Source organism: Diadema setosum, chromosome 16 (genome assembly GCF_964275005.1).
Source record: "Diadema setosum chromosome 16, eeDiaSeto1, whole genome shotgun sequence".
Taxonomy (NCBI): Eukaryota; Metazoa; Echinodermata; class Echinoidea; order Diadematoida; family Diadematidae; genus Diadema; species Diadema setosum.
The window spans coordinates 5,810,178-5,834,217 of NC_092700.1; the positions used below are offsets into that span (position 1 = coordinate 5,810,178).

The 24,040-nt window shown below is 38.0% G+C and overlaps 1 protein-coding gene across 1 annotated transcript; it reads left to right on the forward strand.

Moving 5' to 3' along the window:
* The first annotated feature begins 12,607 nt into the window (after window positions 1-12,607).
* LOC140240226 (uncharacterized) lies at window positions 12,608-13,732 on the forward strand. The gene has a single exon (XM_072320018.1). The coding sequence runs from the start codon at window positions 12,608-12,610 to the stop codon at window positions 13,730-13,732; it is 1,125 nt and encodes a 374-aa protein (XP_072176119.1).
* Window positions 13,733-24,040: the final 10,308 nt, after the last annotated feature.

The window sequence follows — 24,040 nt, forward strand, 5'->3', positions numbered from 1 at the left end:
CGACGTTTCATGACTTTTTTCTTTCGAGTCTCCCGCATCTTTTGACACCAAATTTGCGATGCCCGGGCGTGCAGTTCCGAAGTTACGCATAAATATGTATGTGCATGTCAGACCAAAATTGCGCAAAAACGTGAATTCGTGTACAATTTCAATGCAAACTGTGCTTACAGGCAAATTTCATAAAAGTATGATTATTTTGGGATTTTATTGATTAAAATCAGTTAATAACATAATTTTCTTGATCGGAACAATGTCGCGGACAAGTTTCATCAAAAAAACAATGGAAAACATAAAGTCGAAAAAACAAAGAAATACATAAGAAATTCAAAAAAACAATGAAATACTTAAGAAATTTTTTTCTGATGGCACAACTTTTTTCTCTTATATTTGCTCAGGACACTAAAAAGAACATTCACACAAAAAAATGTGCCCATTTTGAGCTTTATTTCGTGATTTATACCAAATTGTCTGATTTCATGAATCATTATGCATAAATTAGCATAATTTACCATAAATGATGATTTTTCTAAAATTTAACTTCGTGGTACTTTACATTACATCATAGGCAATGTGTGTGCCAATTTTCGTCGCAATCGCGCGGTCGACGGCCGAGATCTGGAGGGGGGGCCTGGGAGGCCCCCCCCCGGCTCTATGATCTACCTAAATAGCCCGGCCTAGTTAGGGTTAAATCAAGAAAAATGCATGTGTAGCTGTAGTGTATATTGCGAAATCATCGCTAAAGCAATTTCATTTGCGAAATGCAAGTACTTTACAAGAAAAAGCAACTAATTAAGCAGATTGACTGTGATTTGTAATCTATTTTTCCCCATTTGTCGCACATTGTTTCAGAGTAAACATGGGCAGTGACAGTAGACGACGTGCTTGTCTTGCCATTCAGGGATGTTACATGCATGGCCGCTTCAGTAATTACCAATTTTGTGACGTAAAATTTGTCCTTGTTTCAGGTTTGGTGCTCCCCATCATTGGTGTTTATTCAAAGGCAGTTGAGTCTGAAAAGACACCTCAGCCAAATAGGACCGAAATGAGGGAAACCCGGTTTATTGTCAGTGATGATGCACGATTACACAATCGTCATTGTCCAAACGTCTGAATGTACTCATTAAGATGCACGTAATCAGGTGGCGGTGGTGAACATTGGATCAAAGAAAGACCTCCGTTCATGGTCCATATGTGTACTAGTAGGTCCATGTTAGTCCCAACCGGTGAAAGAAAAAAGTATATATCTAATAACAATCGAGTAACCAAACTTCTAATATTAAACCATCTGCTCAACATATTTTACAACCTGCATGCAATGAATACTATTATGTCATATTAATTTCAACACGGGGATGTTTATAGTATATGCATCTAGCCATCATGCATTCACTTTTTAGTCCTTTGATGGTATTGAAGCTCTCCCCTAAAATCGTACTGGGTGACGGACACTGATGAAGGCAAGTCATTTTTGCTATAACAAGTATCAATGATCTTAGTGAAGAAATAAGGGAAGGGCAGGGAAAAAACGCCCTGACTCAATTCTTCGTGAATGCTTTCGCAGTCTTTTAAGACGCCGGTAGTATAGCCTTGGATATCACTTATTCACTTTGACTCATTGCAAAATTCCCCATAACCAAAACAAGTATACCATTGTCCATCAGCAAAATCCCATGAAGTAAGTAACGCAATATACATTCAGCCATGCTCATTTCATTTTCATTTCTCTTTCATTTCAAGCATTGCAAAATATTTACATTCACATAATAACACAATATCAACACAATGTATAGTAAACGAAGAAAAATACTGAAATATCAACGATACCATGCACGCATAACTTTCAGATTATTATTGAATGAGAAACATGGAGGAAACGTGCTGAAAAACCGAGCTCGTACTTTGCAGTCATTTTTTTTTTAATCTGATCGTGGACAAAAATTTATTACTGATCAAAACTGTTAACACTGGTTAACATCGATGAAGCAAGATGCTTCGATTAAAAAAAACACACACACACACACACACACACACACGTATATACGCACACATACATACCTATAAAAAAAACGAAAAAAAGAGAAGAAGCTCTCTTTTTAAGAGAAAGAGAGAGAGAAAAAAAAGCAGGGTGAAAGAATAGAAGGAATTAGCTCGGAAGAGGAAACAGAAAGAAAATTCGAGGGATATGTGCTTCCCCAGGCAAGTTAACTATAATGTTAATAAGGTAAAGATTATTGGAGACAAATTAACATCAAAAGAACACTCATCTTTCTTATGGGTAGACAATATTAAACTTTATTCATGCACATATATTTCCTTAAGTAACCTCAGGGAGCCAAGTGTTGCTAACTGTCGCAAGGTGGCGCAATGTAGGATTGCATATCAAACAGTCGACGCTCCAAACTTTTTCCTCCGAGTTAAAATGTGACTGTCGGGTCTGTTTGTTTCGTCTTCTTCTTCTTTTCTGCTTTAGATTCTCGAAATTCCCTAGGTAAGGAGTTTGAAAATATATAGCTCGAAAAAAAACCCTCTCATAATTATGTTTCATATTGACATAACAATTCATATATAGGGAGTTTTAGTAAAACAAAACTTAATAATCTTAATTTATTGAACATTTATCCATGAGGCAGAAGAGAGAAAAAGCGTTGAATAAGAACGAAAAGATGCAAGGGCAAACCATGAGGATGACGATGAAGGAGAAGAACCTCAAACGTCTAATAACAGATATTCAACGTTTATGAGATGCAAGTTACTATATCAGTCGCTAGCAGTGATTAGCTGCTTAAATAGCTTCGCGTTGCCACACAACCAGCTGCAAAAAAAAAAAAAAGAACAGGTCATACAGGAGCAGTCTTGCAGATAATGTTACCATGGAAGTACTATTATAGCTCAATAGTGTTATTATATGCTCGCGCAGTCTTTCGCTTCTGTATTAGACTTGTGTCGCAACTATACAGTGTCGTACACTGCAAAGACTAATCTCACTGGGCTTGAAACTGTACGCTTGTAGTTCGCGACTAGTTCGCAACTCCAGATTTTGCTAGATGCAGAGACGTCTCCTGAAAATTACAGAGTCTCCGATGAGTCGCAAGAAATTTAAACATGTTCGATTTTTTTTTTTTTTTTTTTTTGGGGGGGGGCGACTTTTTCCAATCTCCGCGAAGTCTCCGCGACGTCTATGAGACGTCTCCATTAGTCGCCGAGACTAATATCCGCGACTGCTGAGATGTCTCCGCGGTGTTTCTGAGACGTCTCAGAGAGGTTGCCGAGACCAGCTGGAGACCAGTAAGACTGGCGAGTCTCCGCGACTCTAGCATTTTGACGCTGTTTGACCTATACTTTAGAAACCATAATTATGACCCATCTGCGTGCTGACATCCTGCCTAGATCAAGTCAGGTGCTCCATCATATTTGAAACTTTTTTTTTGACACCTGGCTTTACTTTTACCAACATGCCACACAAGGCCGGTGGGGGCCACAAGAAGAAGGCTGATCAAGCTGTTGTAGAAACTGTGGCTGCTGAGGACGCATGCAATGCCAACATGATCTCTGGAAAGAGAGCATCAGCAAATGTTGGCGGACTTCTGGGAAGATCATGCTGAATTTTATGACAAATCCCACCAGAAATTCAAAGGAAACGTCTGCCAGAGAGTAGTTTTTGAATCCTTCCTTCTCGATAAGGAAAACATGTTTGAAGGGCAGCCTGACCTACATGTGACTTTATAGTTTGAAGTTACATGATGTACTACCTTGGAGTTACGTCATGGATGTAACGCCTTAAGCTTCTCTACAAAGAAAAATGTCGGCTCTTCATGGAAACTACTACCTTAATATGTGATAAGTAAATATTTTTCCTGGGAAGAACAAATGTGAACTCATGAAGAACTTAGTGTTGGAAATAACGTGAAGTTTGCGACCTTTTTGTGAAGGACGGCAACATGAATGAATGTGCCATCGTTTACCGAGGAGTCCTGCTAGTCCCACATGCACTACCAACGGCTCCAAGAAAGCAGTGACTATCATATACTACATGTGGGACTCTGACATTGTTGTTACGACTTCATTGCAACATCAGCCTTCTGCTCCTATTTCTGAGTCTGTCATAATTTGCAACCTCATACCGGATATATGCTATACGCACACAGGGGCGGATCCAGGGAGGACCGCAACCGGCGCACGCCCCCCCCCCCCTTTATTTTTTGTTGAAACAAAAGAAATAAAAAGAAAAAAATGAGGGGGGGGGAGGGATGCATGCGCCCCCCTTTAATTTTGTAAACACGCCCCCTCTTTACGGAATTCCTGGATCCGCCCCTGCGCACATACTTTATTTGCAACTTTGCTGTACCCCAAGTACCTGGTCACTTTGGAAACTGATGCTCCTTTTGGATAATGCCGACCCCGAAGACACGTTTCCTGAATAAAATTACACATTCAGCAGTTGTTCCACTATTTGGTGCGTGACCAATAGAAATTTTACAATTCAATTTCAATTAACACTGAAGTGTAACTGTATCCTGTACTGCTTATCAAAGTTCTGTGTTTGCATCAATTACATTCGGGAACTCCATTTCCAAAATGGCGACTGACGAATCAACACAAGAATCAACACAAAGGCTGATTGAGGAGATGTTCGCGCGAGAACAAGGATATGCTTCGTTCTATTCAAGCAACAATTGAGGATTCAGTCCAAAAGGAATTCTCCAAATTGCACGATCGCCTGGATGAGCAGCAAAGCAAGCTCATGGATTTGGAACGTGAGAACACAACTTTGGCGCAGGAGATCAAGAGTCTCAGGAGTATTGTTGACAGGCAGCAGAGCGAACTCGGCAATCTTCGTCACTCCTCGGATGAGCTAGAGCAATACTCGAGAAGAAACTGCCTTCAGTTCTTCGGGATCGCCGAAAGTACAAAGGAATCCACAGATGACATTGTCTGCGACATTGTCAATAAGCGGCTGGGGGTTACCATGACAGCAAGTGACATAGACAGTTCGCATCGAATTGGGAACCCGAACAAAGCGCCCGCATCCATCATTGGACCGCACGGAATGAAACGGCCACGTCCAATCGTAGTCAAGTTTGTGTCATACAGGACCAGGCAATTAGTCATCTCAAATCGCCGTCGATTGAAAGGCTCTGGTGTCGTCATACAGGAACATCTGACGAAAGTGAACCGCGAACTCCTCAACAATGTACAAAAACACCCGAAAGTGGAAACTGCTTGGACAAGCGATGGTCGAGTGATTGCGAAGGTCAAAGCGACAAACAACAGAACAATAAACAGAATGATTCGCAACGCATCTGACCTTTCTTCCCTCTAAAGCTTTCATGATTTGCATCCATGTGCTGACTTCATGTCGATTTTTACCTCCAAATAAGTCTGCTGTCTTTTTTGACTATCAATACTCGACGTCCTTTTGTAATAATTTTCTGCCTTTTCATATTTAAATGGTTATTTTGTAGTTATTGTATTTGTTTTGCATTCATACAAGGCATGCCCGTAAAATTTCCATGTGTTGTTTGTAGAAAATCGGTAAAAAATAATCAAAACGCTATGAGATGTGTGTACTGTGATAACTGGGGCCATCTGAAATGTTCTAACATGTCATTAGATTTTTTCGCATCAAATGCTGATTGGATATGTGACAACTGTTTGTGGGATCAATTACCACCTCTTGAATCTCCAGATGTACCCACCATAACACAAAACAGAAGGTGCACATCGTTCCATGACACATTCAGTTCACCCGTGCAAGCCAGTCAAAAAGGGGCAAATACAGATTCTTTCAAGTCTGAATCAAAAGGGATAGGAAATGCTGAATGTAAATTCAACAAGGTGAAGGGTTTTAAGATAGCCCATTGTGTGTCACTTCTAAAATATTTTGATGAAATTAGGAATTTTATACTGCGAACAAATATTGATATACTGACACTTAGTGAGACTCATCTGTCCGCGGACATAGATGATGGTGAACTTGTTGTCCCTGGTTACTGTTTACTGAGGCGTGATAGAAAATCGCCATGGCGGGGGTGTAGCTTCTTACGTAAAGAATGAGATCAATTTTGTCGCTAGGCAAGATCTCATTGAGCATAATTCAGAACTGGAAATGATTATTATCGAAATCAAACAAAGTAAGAGCAAAGCCTTTTTTGTTATTACTTGGTACCGCCCTCCTAATTCCAAAGCTGAGGTATTTAATGATTTTGAAATTGTTATCAATAACATAGATAATCTAAATGTGGATTATATTTTACTTGGAGATCTAAATTGTGATGCATTGAGTGACAGAAAGTCATGGCAAACTACCAGACTATTTGATATAATGGATTTGTTTAATTGTACTCAGTTAATTTCGCAATATACAAGGGTAACTGCGACCTCCACTACTGCAGTAGATTTGATATTTACTAATTGTCCGGATAAATGTTCTTCTAGCGGAGTCATTGAAATATCACTGTCAGATCATTACATGATATATTGTATTATTGGTAAAACAACCAGTGAACCTCAAGACAACCATCGATACAAGATAAATCGAGATTTCAGACGTTTTAGCCCTGAAGCATTCATCAGTGATGTAAGTGATATTTGTTGGAATTCTGTGTATGAATGCAATTGCCCTCAGGAAGCATATGACATTTTTATATCTTTGTTGATAGAAGTCATTGATAAGCATGCACCAGCACACAAGCGGAGGGTAAGAACAAAAGAATCACCGTGGATGACGAAAGATATTCTAACTTCGATTCGTTCCCGGGATCGCCTTAAAGCTAAAGCTAAAAAGAGTAATTCTACGCATGACTGGGATATTTACAAAAGGGCACGTATGATGTAACTGAGGCAGTTCGGAAAGCTAAAAGGGAATTTATAACCAAGAAGATTAACTCAGCTAAAAACAGTTCCAAAGAAATATGGAACTCGCTGAAGTATATAACGCCAAATAAGAAAAATAGTCAGCCTATAAATAGTATTATGATCGATAATGTGCCTACTCACGGCAAAGAGCTGGCGAATGCTTTCAATGAGTTCTTCATAAACATTGGTACTAGTGTTCAGAACGGAAGTCATGAATCAAAGGCAGCTGATCATTTTGAAAAAGTAACATCAAATTTTGTTTTTAATACCGTTTCAGTTATTGATGTCATGAAACTTTTGACCGCTCTGCCATGTGATAAGGCGACCGGACCCGATGGTGTACCAGCCAAAGTTATCCCTCCCATAGCACACATTATTGCGTCACCACTTACTCATGTTATAAATCGATCCTTTGATGAAGGCATTTTACCACATCAATGGAAAATAGCTCGAGTGACCCCCATATTCAAAGGTGGTGACAAAAGTATTTTGGGTAATTACCGGCCAATATCGGTTATCTCCGTAATTGGAAAAATAATGGAGAAAATTGTTTGTAACCAGGTACAACATTATTTATTACAGAATAATATACTTTCCAACTGCCAGTCCGGCTTTAGACGAAATTTTTCTACACAGACTGCTCTTCTTAATGTAACAGAAAATTGGTTCTCAGCGATAGATAAAGGGGAATTAGTTGGTGTTGTTATGATAGACCTGAAAAAGGCGTTTGACACTGTGGATCACGCAATATTATTGCATAAATTGAAATTGTATGGTTTTGATGATAAAGAAGTAAAGTGGTTCGAAAATTATTTGTGCTGTCAAAGAAAACAATTTACATGTATAAATGGCATTTCATCCTCTGTGAGAAATGTAACCTGTGGTGTACCCCAAGGCTCGCTCCTCGGGCCGCTGTTATTTCTATTATATTATACAAATGACCTCCCTATCAAAGTAAAAAAGTGTAAACTGTCTTTATATGCAGATGACACGTGTTTGTTTTATTCAAATAAGGACCCAAACGTAATATATGAAATGATGAATTATGATTTGAAGATTATTTCAAAGTGGTTGAACGTTAATAAGTTGGTTTTAAATGTTGCAAAGTGTGAAGATATGTTAATTGGTAGTAAACAAAGATTGAAGAAATGGAACAATATAAGTGGTGATTTTTGTGTGTATATAAATGACACACCTATTATGAAAGTGAATGTTTGTAAATATTTGGGAGTTTATATTGATGAGAATTTATCATGGAATAGATATATTGAATATCTGAGATCAAAAGTAGTGAAGAATCTGTATCTATTAAAAAGAATACGATATTTCATTACTCAGAAAACAGCTGAATTATTTTACAAATCTGTCATACAAGCTCATTTTGATTATTGTTCTGTGGTGTGGGGAAACACCAACAAAACAAATTTAGATAAGTTGCAATCTCTCCAAAACCGATCCTTGAGGGCAGTGTTGAAGGTGAACCAGTTATTCCCAAGTAGATTATTGTATTCTTCATTGGAATTAGATCGATTGCACATTCGCAGATCAAAGCATTTAGCTCAAGTTATGTATCGATGTGTTCATCATACTGCCCCACCGTATTTGAATCAACTTTTCAGAGTACGTCAATCACATTATGCCACAAGGTCGGGCGACATGCAATTGAATATTACACGCCCTAAAACAGATTATGGTAAAAGATGTTTTGTATATAAAGGTGCTTCTTTATGGAATGATTTAGTTCGACATGTTTCTTCTGATGTTTCTATAGATACATTCAAAAAACAATTACATAAATATATAAAATAAGTATAAATATAGGATGCTTAACCGGATGGAGTTTAAGCCATTCCCTTTTTTTACTCATCAATTCACAGTCAAAATATCTCAGCAATACCGATTCTCTTCTGTATTTGAAATTCAGTGTTACATGCCCTTATTTTTTCTTCTTTTTCTTTATGTTGTAATCTAAGGCCTTGTAGATAATGTTTTTCTTTCCTTTTCTACTTTTGTGTCTGAAACAAGCTATCATGGTGAATATACCTTGTTTCTTGCTCTTTGCATATTATGTGATGTATATCCTTGTCATACTGTACGTATAATGTTTGTATTTTTAATCAATGTGTGGACCCCTCTGAAATCCAGCCTTTGGCTGACGAGGGTGTTCCACCCCATGAGTGGAAAATAAAAATTGAATTGAATTGCATTGAGTTCAATTCCATATACGTTCATTTGCGTTACAATAAATGATTTGCGTGAAATATGATAATCAATTATTCTTTAAAGAAAGAAATAGTTATGATATGCATTCAATTTTATGTGTTACTGTATCACATTTCAATAAAATTTATATTCAACAAAATCCATTTACTTAAGTAATAAGGACAATACATGTGAGCGTGCATCTCAAAACCAACCAAAAAGCGCCAGACATGATTTTTTATTAGTTAATATCAAATTCGAAAAGGAGATTTTTAGCTTTAGAATGATTAGGTTCGGCGAAAAAGGGAGAGAACCCAAGCTTTCTATTCGTTCAAAGAACCTACTGTTTGAAGCATTGTGTTGTGAGCTGGTGTGCCAAAAATAGGACATAACTTCTATAGAAACCATTGTGAAGGGTTTATGAGATTAATCTGAATTTTAGTGCACTATTTAAAAACTCTCATAATGATTATCAAAAGCTTTTGGGGTCATGGTTTTCTCCTTCCAAAAGTTAGTAGGATTCATAACAGGACAGTTACTATAATTATCTCTGTTGGTTTGTTTCCCACTCATTTAGAAATCTCGAAAATCTGTTTAAAAGTTCCCTTCCCATTACCAAAAACTACAAATCAGACACGTTGATATAAACCGCTATTTCTATCTGTACTTTTTTTCTTCCTCTCTCTCTCTCTCTTTTTTTTTTTTTTTTTTTTTGGTGGTGGTTTTGGGATGTAAGGTCACAAATGCACCTATATATGAACCTTGTAAAATGGGAAGTTTGATCAATGTGTTGATAGAATAATTATTGTAATATCACTGTATCCAGATCAGCCATTTTTATGTTGGAGACGTCTCCGCGACCAGAGAAAACCAGATAAACACCGCATCGAGTTAGAAATGCGAATGATTATCTGGTTGTAGACATCGTCATGTATATAGACAGGAAAAAAATCTCGGAAATGTCTCAGCGACGTCTCAGTGACCTTGCGGAGACCAAGGCAACTACCAGCCAAGTCGCCGCGACTGCCTGGAAACATCTCAGAGACGTCGTCGCGACTGTCAGAAACGTCCCGGAGCCTCACTGCAACTAAAATAAAAAAGGTCTCGGAGACGTCGCATCGACTATACTTTGAGACTGTGGAGCAAGATCCCCGTGACTGTCGGGCAAAATACTCGTCAACTTATTTGGAGAAATCCGTTGGTGAGATACGGCCTTTATAGTCGTGAGTGGAGATGGGGAAGTCCCCCTTCAGATTTCATTGTCATGAACACCGGGTTCTTAACAACAGTTCTCTTTTGTTTTGGCTACTGATGTTAGCTACAAATGAGCGTTTCATTGGTAACGGACTCCATAAGGGTGCACAACGTTGCTGCGAGAGGTCTCCCACGGAAAGCGAGAATTTATTCAAACCACGATAAATCAGGTATGAATGCTAGGGTATACCGTGCGTATAAAGGAGGAGATTTGACTTCATGGTTTATAATGGAGGCCATGGCAGGAGGAGCGATGGAGCAAAAAGAAATGATTTATCTTTAGATTTATGTGTTTGTTTGTGTGTTTGTTTTTGTGTTAACGTCTTCTGTGTAGCTCAGAGTTCCAGGCTCCTCGGATACCAACGTTATTTGTGTGTGTGTGTGTGTGTGTGTGTGTGTGTATGTATGTGCGTTTTAAACCCTAACTAGGCCGGGCTATTTAGGTATAGATGATAGAGTGGGGAAGGGGGGGGGGGGGAAGGGAATGGGCTCTCCGGCCCTCTCCAGATCTTGGCCATTACAAAAACTGGCACGACGAAAATTGGCACACACATTGCCTGTGATGTAATGTAAAATGCTGTGAAGTTGATTTCTTTTTTCCAAAAAAATATTATTTATACTAAATTATGTTAATTTATGCATCATGATGAATGAAATCAGACTTACTATATAATAAAGCTAAATCACACACATTTTTAGTGTAAATATCCTTTTTGGTGTCAAATGTACGAGAAAATAAATTTTGCCATAAAAAAAAAAACTTCGGTATTTTGTTTTTTTCTCATGTATTCGTTTTTCGACTTTATTTTCCTCATTATTTTTCGATAAAATAAACAGTACAATAATGGTATTAATTGATTCTAATCAATGACCCCCCCCCCCCCCCAAAAAAAAAATGCTTCTATGAAATTTGCCTGTAAGCAAAGTTTGCATTGAATTGTACATAAATTCACGTTTTTGAGCAATTTTTGGTCTGACATGCATGTGCAATCAAATTATGATATTCAAGTATATCGGATACAGTAGGAGATCATCATCATTTTATTTTATCTATTTGGATAGTCATTATGTCAGGACTCGACAGTGGCGGTGGCCCGAGCCACATCGAATTGATGTTGGGCATGTTTGGCCACCAAATTTAAAGAAAAAAAAAAAAAAACCTTTATGTGGTACGTCTCACCGGACAACTATAATTCAAAAAGATTGTTACGTTTGCTTTTGTTTCAGAACACCTGGTTATCTTTCCAGGCCTCCAAAATTTCAGATTTAGAGATTTTAGTGGTTATGTCCTAACGGGCCACGAGAGAAAATTTTATTGTCGATCCCTAAATATGTGTATGCATTGTGCGTCTCTCTTTCTCTGTCTGTGTGTCTGTCTGTGAAAGTGGGGCTGACTTTTTAAGAATATTGAGGACGTGGGCACCTCCTTGTGGATTCGACATGTTCGAGGGACAACGCTCCTTTTTCATTTCGGACGCCATGGTTCCAGCGAAAGTCAGTGATTGCTGCCTCATGGTCGCGATTTTTGATAGGCAGGTAGTCGTTAATTATAGACAGGCACACAAAGTTCTATACAGTGCACTCCCATTATAACGGACACGGTTTTAACGAAATTCGAGATACAACGAAGTAAAAATTCGGGCGGCAACTTCATCCACTAAATTATTTTGTTAATTTGTTTGGTTCAACGAAATTTCGAAAGAAACCTGCCGGTCCCAAGGACTTAACGGGAGTCCACTGTACACGCTTTATAGCTTGAAACGTTAGATATTCAAGAAACCATTTTTATTTTGTCATATTAATAAATTGTCACGTTGTCACCTTTTGATTGTAACAGTACCTTCGACGTCAACGAGAGTGCAGAATAATCTCCATGTGGAGCGTCCGGCGACAGCAAGGGATACTGACAGTGGCCTTCGGCTGCTGGTGTTTCGCGTTGGTCAAAGCCCAGGGCAGTGTCCAGGAACGCATGCAGATGCGATGCGACGAACTCTGCGAATACAGCGCCTGGAGTCGACACGCTTACTGTGGTGAGAGAGGCCTTATAGATATCCCAGTGCAGTGCAACAGTGTGAAGACACTCGACATGCGATTAAACAGAATCAACACCCTGCACCAAGGTAGACTCTCAAGGTTCCGGTCCTTAAAGTATCTGTACATGGTCGATGTCGGTTTGGAAGCCGTTGAAGAGGGCGCTTTTGAAGGATGCAACGCTCTTCAGCTTCTCTCCTGGGGTGGGAATGCATTTTCCGTCCTCCGTTCTGCTTGGCTTGATGGACTGCACAACCTGAAGTTCATGCTCCTCGACCGTTCTCAACTACAGCGTATCGAAGCCGGCACCTTCCACAACGTACCATTACTGCAAACTTTGGATCTTTCAGGAAATAAATTTGTCTCACCGCCCTGTGACGCCTTCAGTCCTTATAATGTCCTGACTGAATTTTATTTGAATGGTAATCTCATATCAAATATTCCAGAAAATTGTTTCGAAATGCTGGCGAATGTTCAGAGGATTACCCTGAATGATAACCCATTAGAGGATATCATTGAATCTGCTTTTGCCGGACTTACTTCTTTAAAGACCATAGAGCTGGAAAACACGTCTTTGTCGGCTGTCCCAGTTGGAGCCTTGTCCTCCGTACGCAAGGTCACTCACCTTAAAATGGCGGGGAACCTAATCGCCGCCTTAAATGAAAGAGACTTCAGTGTTCTTCCGAAAATAGAATTTATTGATCTGAGCCACAATCGACTTCGTTTCATTCACGAGTATGCTTTCTCCAGGATGCACCATCTAAAGGTGTTGATCCTCTCCAACAACGAAATAGCTCACATTGGCTGGCGGGCCTTCATCCCTGTTGAGAATACCCTTCAGGAACTACATCTCCATGGCAACCAGTTAACATCCATCAGCAACATCAGTGCCAGCACCATACTGTCTCTCCAGACGTTCCTCGTGGCAGATAATCCCCTCCGTTGTCATTGCCATCTTTTCGAATATCGTTATTTCCTCCAGAACCGGCCAGACGTACAGCAAAAGTTGGGAGGACATGGCAAATGTATCGGTCCCGAGAGTGAAATTGAAGTAAGTGTTCTTGAATCATCTTTGACAGAGGTCGCCTGTCCGTCAGTGGGTACTTCCGCTCGGCCACACGACTCTGATCGACAGTATGCACAGGTACCCACGACCACTTCGGTTCCCTTTGCAACACTGACCTCTGAGGCAACAGAGGGCGTGAGCTCGTCCATGGACCAGACCTTCGTGGCACTGACAAGTCTTGTGTCCATCACTGGGTTCGTGCTTGTGATTTTGCTTACAATCCTCGGCTGCTGCAAAGTGTTGAAGAACAGGAGGAATCAGGCAAACCCTGACACACACTTGGAAAATAATGATTGTATTACTGTCAAAACACAGAAGATTTGAGGCCAGTATACGATAGTTTTCTTCAATACTATCGCGTGACGATGTCCAATGATGTTTGAAATCCAAAGCAAAATCCGTATCATGAGTTTACGTGTGGTGTGATTCTTTTTTTTTTTTTTTTTTTTTTTTTACTAACGTTTGAACTTTTACTTGATAACTTGTAAAGTGTTTTACCTTTTCGACTCCTGAAGTGTGTGTGTGTGTTATCGTTGCTGTTGTTTTTGTATTTTGTTTGTCGGTGTGGTTTTTGTGTGTCTGTTTCTTGTCTCATTGATCTATTTTTGTGCATTCGATCTTCGCTCTAGTATGTATACCTCACAAACGATAAAATACCGTCATCACAATAGTGTTCGTGCTTGCATGTTTACTGCTTGCCGCACATTGCTCTATTCACCTCTGTGATTGTCTGTACCTGTCTAGGCATAACAGCGCAAAACTCTCAAGTATTTCCGTAAAAGGACAGTATTTTGAAGAAATAGCATATTACCTATTGATATTAAATCTGTGAGCTTACGAGCATGTATAATGTACACGTAATGACATTCCTGAACGAATCTTGTTCCGCATTTTTACTTGTTTACGTATCGTTCCAAATTCAGAATTTTTATGTCTTTCCAAAGTTCAAAGTCTTTTCAAAGTTCAATGTCTTTTCAAAGTAATTCTTTAGTAATGCTGTAAACAAAATGAATGCTTATTTTTTCCCTTTCAAATCGTCCGGACGTCAAGTATAATTATAATTTCATAATTTTTGTTCCTGAATTCACAAAGGCTAAATGCACGAGTAAATTGCACTAAATACATAAACAAATCCGAGTATATTTGTGAAACGACATCCTCGAAGTTCTCACTGTCAAAACATTGAGTTGAAAAAAAAAAATACTGATGTTGTAAAGATCTTTCCCTGCTTCTTCTTTCGTTTTCTTCTTTCGCTTTCTTGTATTCTCCTGCGGACCAAAGGGAAATCCCAGCCGTCTTCCAAAACTCTTCCCTTTTGAACCCTTTACGAGAATATTCCTTCTCTCTTCCTCCTTCCCTTTATCCCCTTTAAGCTTAGAACGTATAATACTTAAACAATTTATAGAGCACTAAGGCTATCTTGATTCCATTACCTCCATTATATTATAGCACAAAATGGAACGCGCAATTAACCAACCTGTCTAATATGTTTCTACACCTCTCTTTCTCTCTTTCTTTTTTCTTTCTCCATATATTAAGATAATGGCTTTATACAAGTATCATGTATATAATATACATATATATTATCTCATATATATATATACACTCTTTCCCTTCTGAACCCTGATGATGTTTGGAGGTGTATAAACGTAATAAAGTAGACTCTTTTTTTTTTTATCCAAGTGCCATATAATACGTATGCATAATAATTTGCTATATATTTTCACCCGTTGTGATTTTTTTTTAATGTTTCCACTGTCAAAGATTTGCTGTGAGCAGTCTTCATTATGACCGTGTAAATAATAGAAGAATTTGTATATAATAACATGAGAGTGCATTTCGTGCAAAATGTGGAATATACTTTTTTAATGAATTACTTTCTTTAAAAAAAAAATTGAGTGAAAATATTCACTCTTGAAGGAGTGAATACAAAAAAAAGTTAATTTAGAGTGAAATTGGAGCGAATTTCGAGTGAAAATGTTCATTTTCACTCGTTTTAGAGTGACGTCAGGGATCACTCCAAAATCTTCGAGTGATCACTCTTTTTTGTATTCACTCCTTCAAGAGTGAATATTTTCACTCGTTTTTTTTTTTTAGAGAGAGCATAGTGCCTTACGACAATGATCAATGCTCATTGCCTGCAATATCACACCTTACTTACACGTCTTTCTATGCACTAAGCAGAGTTTATGTCTTTGATGTATCACACAGAGGTCTGTGAACCACCTTACATATTATTGTACTTTTGACATTCTATGTGAGAATAAAAAGATTATTTTATGCGATTCGGAATGAACTGTGTACACGTGTCTTGCAATTACTGTTTATAGGGGAGAATAGAAAGGCGAATGTTCTTGGGCTCCTTAGCTTATTAAAGAATGCATATGCACATGTCATCATGACAATATATATTAAATATACATAAAATACTGGGTTCGCTTTGTTGTACTGCGAGTCCCCGTTTATGTTCTTATGCACGGTCACATTATTACATTGTGGTTGTGGAGGATGTCGGTACGCATTTGGCATCTGCTGTCACCTTTTTAACATGGTGACGTTTGTTACAATCATGCGCTAAGAATAGTGAAGAAGAAGAAGAACCTTCGGGTGTGAGTTTCTTCAATTCGACTCCCTCTACAAATTAAATTTGCTGATCTGTAAATTTACAAACATGTCGGAAAAAAAGACTCAATGGGACTCGAACCTGTCATCTCCTGCTTTCCGTGCAGCGACACTACACCAGGCTGTCCCTGATTGCCGGCAGTGACATGACACGCGATGAACATGGAACAGATACTCAAGCTCCGAAATTCCGACATTGTTATGTTTTTGTTCATTTCAGAAGAACCTTCTTGACCATTTGCAATTTTTCTTGATGCTGTCAATGCAGATCTTCTTCTCTTTTTTTTTTTTTTTTTTGAGATTTTATTTCAGGCTCCATTGCGGATTGAAACCCGTAGCTCAACAAGTTGAAATCAGTGTTTGATATAAATATAGAAATACGTATACGTCTTGTCCGAAATAGCAGTTGGGCTGAACTATATAACTGTAAGATAATTTTAGATAGTCTGATCGGTGTATCTGAATGACTTTGCAGACCTGGTCCTCGGCTGGAATAAATTCCCTTTATTACCATTTCCAGTAATATTTTTCCATCCTCATTGCAATAAGTACTAATTTGTCTCAATAATTATTCCAAAGTATCAGTTCAAAGTAACCAAAAAAAAAAAACAAACAAACAAAATCAAAACAAACAAACACAAAAGATAAAACACGATTTCGGGTTTACTGTACGTCAGCTGGTACGTTATTCAAACAACAACAACAACAATAACAACAACAACAACAACAACAACAACAACAACAACAAAAATAGTTGCCGTGGTCGGGGAGGGCATTCACACTATGTAAATCTTTTGCACATGTCGAATAAAAAAAAAGTAACCACGTGCTTACTTGATTTCTTGAATTTCTTTCGAAATCATAAAAAGTAAAAGAGAAACTCTCCACAAAGAGAAAAGAAGCACTATAGAAGGTCTTCCTTATCCAGTGATATATTCAGTATTGAGTATTTCTGTGCTCTCTGTCACTCTAATTACTTGGGTTTTTTTTTCAGAAGAACGTGCGCATCTTGTCTTAAGTCTTCTTTGTACTATGCATTATCAGATCGTCCGTGATATCTCTCTCTCTCTCTCTCTCTCTCTCTCTGTCTTGGTTCCGGTAATGTCAGTTTTTCCATTTCATCCATTCAATTTTGAATTACCTATTTCTAAGGGGATTTTCTTCGCCTTCTTATTGGGAAAACCCCTACAGTGCCCAAAGGAGAAAAAAATATATATATATATTATTTGTTTGGTTTTGCTCAATATCCAGTGGATGGCTTGTCATACGCATAATCACCCCTATGACTTCAAATTTGTAGCTTTGTCTTGAATCACAGTGCTGTATAACTACAAAAATATTTATAGGTCCAATAACAAATGTCGTTGGGCAGCAGCCGGCATTTTCTTCAGGACACTCGTGGATACTCGTATGTCCTACCACCAGAGAGCTTTTGATCTGCTATACGTGAACGCTAAGACGACACTGAAAGAGAGAGAGAGAGAAAAAAAAAATAAAGACATGTCCATAAAATCTGCTCCTGTGACAATGCTCGCATGAAATATTTGCACGCTAAAAGTAATAATAATAATAATAGATATGATATATAAATTCTGCCGTCAAACATAACCCTAGCCCTATAATCCTAATCCTCACTTCGAACTAAACCTAAACCCCACCACAGCCCTTAAACCCTATCAACCCTATTAAGTCTACGGAAAAAATAAGAAGGCATAAATTGTCGCGGAGTGAAGTTGTGTCACCGTGCATGACAACCGTTTCCCTTGTCCTACCCGGGACCCGAAGCAAGCGTCGTCTAACACTGTTTGTGGGCGGGGGGTAAATTTGAACTAGGCAACAGGGTATAAACACGCCCTACTCACTTAGAGCGAATCAGCAACTGCTGAACAAAATCAGTTTGGGTGTGCATTATTCCAGACAATAGCCCAAACAGGCAGAACATTAAAAGCGGGAATATGACAATAATATTAAATTGTGATGTGGGTGATAACAAACTTGTGCAAGCAATCGGTGGATACGGCCTTTGTGATCATCGTATAGCTTCCGTGTTAGTATGTTACGCACATGTTTTGTTGAGTTTTTACCATATCGCTACTACTCAGAACACTGAATAATATGTATCTAATCTATTAAGTTATGTTGATAACCTATTATTGTTGCGTGATAAGAAGCAAACAGAGACTGTTCACGAACTCGACTTACCATGCAAATCAATCCTGGAAATAGCAGATAAGGTACACTTTTCGGATGAAATTGATCTCCGACATGGCCAGCCATAAGAACAAAATGTCTATGATAGTGAAAAATAAAGTGTATGGATAATGCGTACATCAGTGGAATCACCATGTACAAGGTCTGCTGGCACAAACGTTGTTTATCAAAGTAAACACATGGCTTACTTCACTTTCTAAATTCATCCTTTTACATCAACTCAAAGATTACTATCATGACATTCTTCCGTCGAGGTGTTACCTGCTCGAGTATGTACGCCCATGATTTTTTTTTTTTTAAGCTGCCACTAAAACACTGATCAATTCAGTGCTTATTTACGTCGATGTAGGACAATTTGTCACTCAGTTGCAAACTCACAGATTATTCGAAATGAAATAATATTTATGATGAAGCAATACTAAGAAAATTAAAAAATATAAGATATAAAATGAAATATCGACTGGCCCTCTTATCAAAATTTAAATTTGAAGAAAAATATATATATTCATTATTCACTTTTTGACATATTGATTTCGTTTCAAATTGCTTTGGCTGTAATGTTTCAGGAATTATATGTGAAATCTTATTGCACACTCATCTTCAAGATGTCTTTTGTATAATAGTGCTGATTGGTGGTCAGTTAGAAAACAAAAAATAATGAATATTACTCAGCTTGTTAATGTGATACCTCTATTTATGTTTGTAGTCTGCCTTTTATTCACAGCACGCAGTGAGGGGAAAAATAACAAAATGCAAGGCACACTCTTGTGTCTACTTCAGAGTAGTTTAAAATCATGGCAGCCATTTTCAGGTACAATATAGTCTTGCAATCGGCATTGTTAATAACGCTGTGTTGACATAAATGTGTTCCAGTATTTGCTTGGGTATTGATTATCTTACTCTGTAGAAGCTTTGGTACATACATACAGCTTGATAATACAGAGGGCCTTTACTTTATGACTTACATGTATAGTTTTCTGTAAAGCTATAGGAAAATTCCCGCGTCACCGAGGAGACTGAGGTCAAAGGGCGGAAGAAGAGGCACAAAAAGTTTCGTCACACACCAGAGCGCGACAACGCTCCAAACACATTGCAGCCAAAAGACATTTCTCCCTCTCCCTCCTTCTCTCTCTCTCTCTCTCTCTCTCTCTCTCTCTCTCTTGGCAAAACTGCATTGTTAGTGCAGCTAATACATATGATTTCATAATGCGCAAATATGTTATGAAAATAAAGAAAAAATATATTATGCTAACTTTGTTTTTCTTAATTAACTACATGACCCATGATTCTGCTAACTATAAATGTTAGAGATTTTATGACATCAAGTAAAGAATCTTTGTCAAGACCACGGTTAGTCGTGTGGTCGTATGAAGCAGAAATGCAGAGTAACTTTACCCCATTAGCTATGGGAAAACCTGGGGGTGTTTCCCAAAGAATTTTAGAATCAACTTAAAGTTATGATATGCAGTGTGTGTCTGCAATGATATACCAACTCTCTAATGAAAATGAAAATTTTGGAGACTTTACAAGTAGCCATTTGCGTAAAAATCAAAATTAGGAAAAAAGGAATCCGTCTATAAATTATTTTGAACAACAAATGAAGTGGATACTGAAACTAGTTGAAAGGACTAGAATTGAACAGGGAAAACAGTGGTATGCCATAATAAATTCATTAAACATTTGACATTTTATGTCATAATAAGCCATATTTATTTGGCTATCGACCTGATAGGTGAATACAAAAGGATTTTTAAGCATGAGTGAACACATTCGATTTGATCGTTCAAGGCACAAAAGTAAAAACTGCAGAATTTGACATTTAGTCATTCATTTGCAAATGCCCTTTAAGATAGCAATGATAGCAAAATACCAGTTAAACACATTGGCCCGAATTCACGAAGGTGGTACAAATGAAACCATGGTTTAAACCATGGACAAAAACCATGGAGCGCCAAGTGTCGCATGGAATATTTTGTTAAGAAATCAGTCACTTCGTCGATGAAATGATTATTTTGTAACGAAATGACAACATTTTGTTACTAAATGAACATTTCGTCCACGAAATGATAGTTTCATTAGCGAAACGGTCATTTTGTGGACGAAATGACCAATTTCGTGACGAAATATTCCATGCGACACTTGGCACTCCATGGTTTTTGTCCTTGGTTTAAACCATGGTTTCATTTGTACCACGTTCGTGAATTCGGGCCATTAAGAGACACGAATGAATAGCATAAAATGAACAAATAAGTTTTCAATTCTCTGTATCTCTTTATTCTCAAACAAGGAAAAAGTGAGAAACAAAAGGGAAAAATAGGAATTTTCTGTCAACTCAAATAAAAACACACACACACACACACACACACACACATAGGAGAGAGCCGTAAAGGTGGTAAAATGGACAAAACTTTTTTATATCTCATTTTTTTTTTTAATTTGGGAATTTAGGAATTCATGAGACAAATTCAAGAACCAGTTATCATTTTCGACGTGCTTAATTCGAAATAACGTTTCAAATGTCTACCATTGTTTGTTGATACTACCTTGTGTTCACTCATGCGTAAAGTTTCCCTTTTTAAACTTACCGGGTTGATAGCCAATTATCAATATGGAGTATAATATACTTTCAAAAATACGAGCTTGAAAAAAGGGGTATTTTTTTTCTTTTTTCGTCTTTTTCTTTTTTTGTTGATTGTATCCCATCCGAAGAGTTTGTTTTCAAGAATCGATAAGTCTATTTTTTCATGAAAATCAATCGACACAATAATACAGTGATTTAAGGGATTGTGGGACCAAGGAGATATAGTCAGTTTATAACAAAACGCAATATAACTCGGATTATTTCTCTCAAAAATCAGTAATTTGCGGCAAAAACAGATGCCCTCTTCTCGTCTTGTTGCATAAGTCAATGTCTACAATAAGCATGCAGGCTGCAGGGCAGCGCCAGCATCACAGTTACTGCATGCTGATCTAAATAATCGCGTATAGAATGGCTGCCCAGCTTTTGTTGAACTCGGGACGAAAATGGGAGCGCAAGAACTAAAATATACCGTTACTATGGCAACACAGTTTCCACACATTCGAAACATGTTTCCTGCATCCCTTGTTCCAAAGAACAGCATAAGCACTGATCCTTTGAAGAGAAATCGTGTTTAATCTGCTGGATGTGCCGTGGATATTGTATTTAACGATCATTCGTACATGAGCTCTTGGTATATTTCAACTTTCAATCGGTTAACCCCTCCCACCCCATCCCCCCCCCCCCCTATTCAAAATGACTTTAAAATGAGGGGTGGTGCCTTAACTCCAGATCAATCAGAACTTCATGTTTAACTATAATATGGTTTCTGTGAACAAGCAAGATTCGTGAAGAGTTATCATTCAAACGATATAGTTCGCCAATAGAAAGCTCGAGCCAAATTCAACTGCCACATTACTGTCGCTAGGTGCGCAATGTAGGATTGTAATGTTGGTAGTACAAACGCAAGACGGCGTGGGCATAAACTGCTTGTCTGTGAACTCGCATTCATTTTCCTGAGCTATAAGTCTCCGCTTCACATGAATTACAACATATATGCAATTACACACCAGGGGGGTGTTTCATAAAGCTGTTCGTAAAGTTACGAACAGCTTACGAGCGACTGGTGATCAGTTCTTGTGCTGAATTATGGAAATCCTGGTAAGTATAGCACATCAGAACTGATCACCAGTCGCTCGTAAGTTGTTCGTAACTTTACGAACAGCTTTATGAAACAGGGCCCAGACATGCTAAAGAGAAAGAAATACAACCAACATTACATCAAATCGAACAAGAAAACTTACTGCAGCCTTACAGAAATCAACAACAGTACCATAACTGAATTTTTGTAAGAAAGGTTTCATAGTTTACAAGTCTTATTTGCAACTCATTCAATGTTGTCTTGCATGTTTTACTGCCATTTGTTGTCATTATCTTTTCTTGTGATCCATCATATCAACAAGATTAGTGCGAATTTGCCGGCGGTGTTGTTATTTCTGTCTGTTTGTATTGAATCATAGATGAACACTATTCTGTTTGTTTTTCCTTGAACTCAATATTGCTGTATTTCATAGTTATGTTTCATCTACATTATGTATGTTAGCATATAGAGCACTCTTAAAAGTAGTGGTGTCATGTAAACAATAAACTAGTATTAGCATGGCTTTTCAACTGCTGTCTCTTTTCAATTTCTCATTGATTGATTCATTCATTTTAATATAGGTTTTCCCGGCCAATTTCGCACTTTTTTCAGTCCACTTCCTAATTGCTGCATTCAATTTAGCACAATTTAGCCTATAGACGGCATGTTCGGTATTTCAATTTTATAATCTTTTCATTCAAATTCATTTTGGAGCATTCAAATTACCTTTTACATCATTCGAATCAGCACTTTTTCAGTTCAAATTCGTAAGACAATCACCATTTCGCAAATCGTTCATTCAATTTAGCACGATGTAGTCACGTGATCACGTAAACGCTGCGCTCGTTCATTCGAAGTCATTCTTGGGCATCCAATTTCGCATTTACTTCAGTCAAATTAGCAGACACGTTTATGCTTTTATTCTGATATCACCTTTGCAACAGTACTTTAAAAACAAGTGTATGTGTTTATAATGTTCGATAGCATTATTTCATTCACAGATACATTGATCTTAAGTTTGTTGTGTCAATAATTGGGAGAAGGAGGTTTCAATTTACATGATTATTTCTTTCATCGGCATGTTTCATTATTTTCATTTGGTGGGTGCTAGATTGCGTTAATTATCATTAGGAATAAATAAAAGTTCTTGGATCAGCTCTAGCCATCAATTTGTCAAGGTTATTACCCTCAAATGCTTCTATGATTCTTTCCCTGTTTTCTTGAGAGATACGCCTGTATCTAACTCGTGCTGCCATGATTGGACATAAGAAAGTGAAGTGAATCTATGGTACTGGTGCAAGCATGGCATGTATAGTTCTGATAACATGTATGGAAGAAGAGGGGCGTTACAGAACAACAAACTTGAGTTATTTAGGGTCAAAGATACCTTTACTATACCTAACAGTATGTGGATGAAACAAAAATTCACATTTAAATACGTATAAATCACGGTTCTCACCTTTTCAAAATAGAAATAACATTACGCCAATTTGAATGAACATGTTTGGAATTTGACTGCCCATACGCGAAATTGAATGACTGAAATACCATTTTCCGCCAGTGCTGGCGAATTTGAACGACTGAAGAGCACGTGCCAATTTGAATGCCCGTTTTACGAATTCGAAAGGCACATGCGCGAATTTCATTGACCGAAATGCTAAATTGAACGAACAAGTTGCAATTTTGAATGACAGAATGTGCAGTGACGAGGATTTTCGCTAAATTGAATGAACCTTTTATATGGACTGACAAAAGTGCGAAATTGGCCGGGAAAACCTATATTCATTTCATTTCCACCAAGAAATTCAATTACACATTTTATTAAACATTTGGATTAGAAATGAAATAAATAATTAATGTCCAATTTGATGAATTGTTGGTGCTTTAGTCCAACTGGGATTATTTTGTATGAATGCATATGACTTTCTTTCAGCCACAAGCTGACAAGGGGGAATTGAGTGTTGTACACAAGTGAATATAATGTTATATTTCGGGGCGTGTGGGGGCGTGAGTGGGCGCTGTGGCATAGTGGATAAGACTCCCGACTCCCGATCGGAGGACCCGAAAATCCAGCCAAGTGCATGCTTACGTCCTTGGACAAGATGTTTTACCCACCACGTCCCTCTCGACCCAGGTGTAT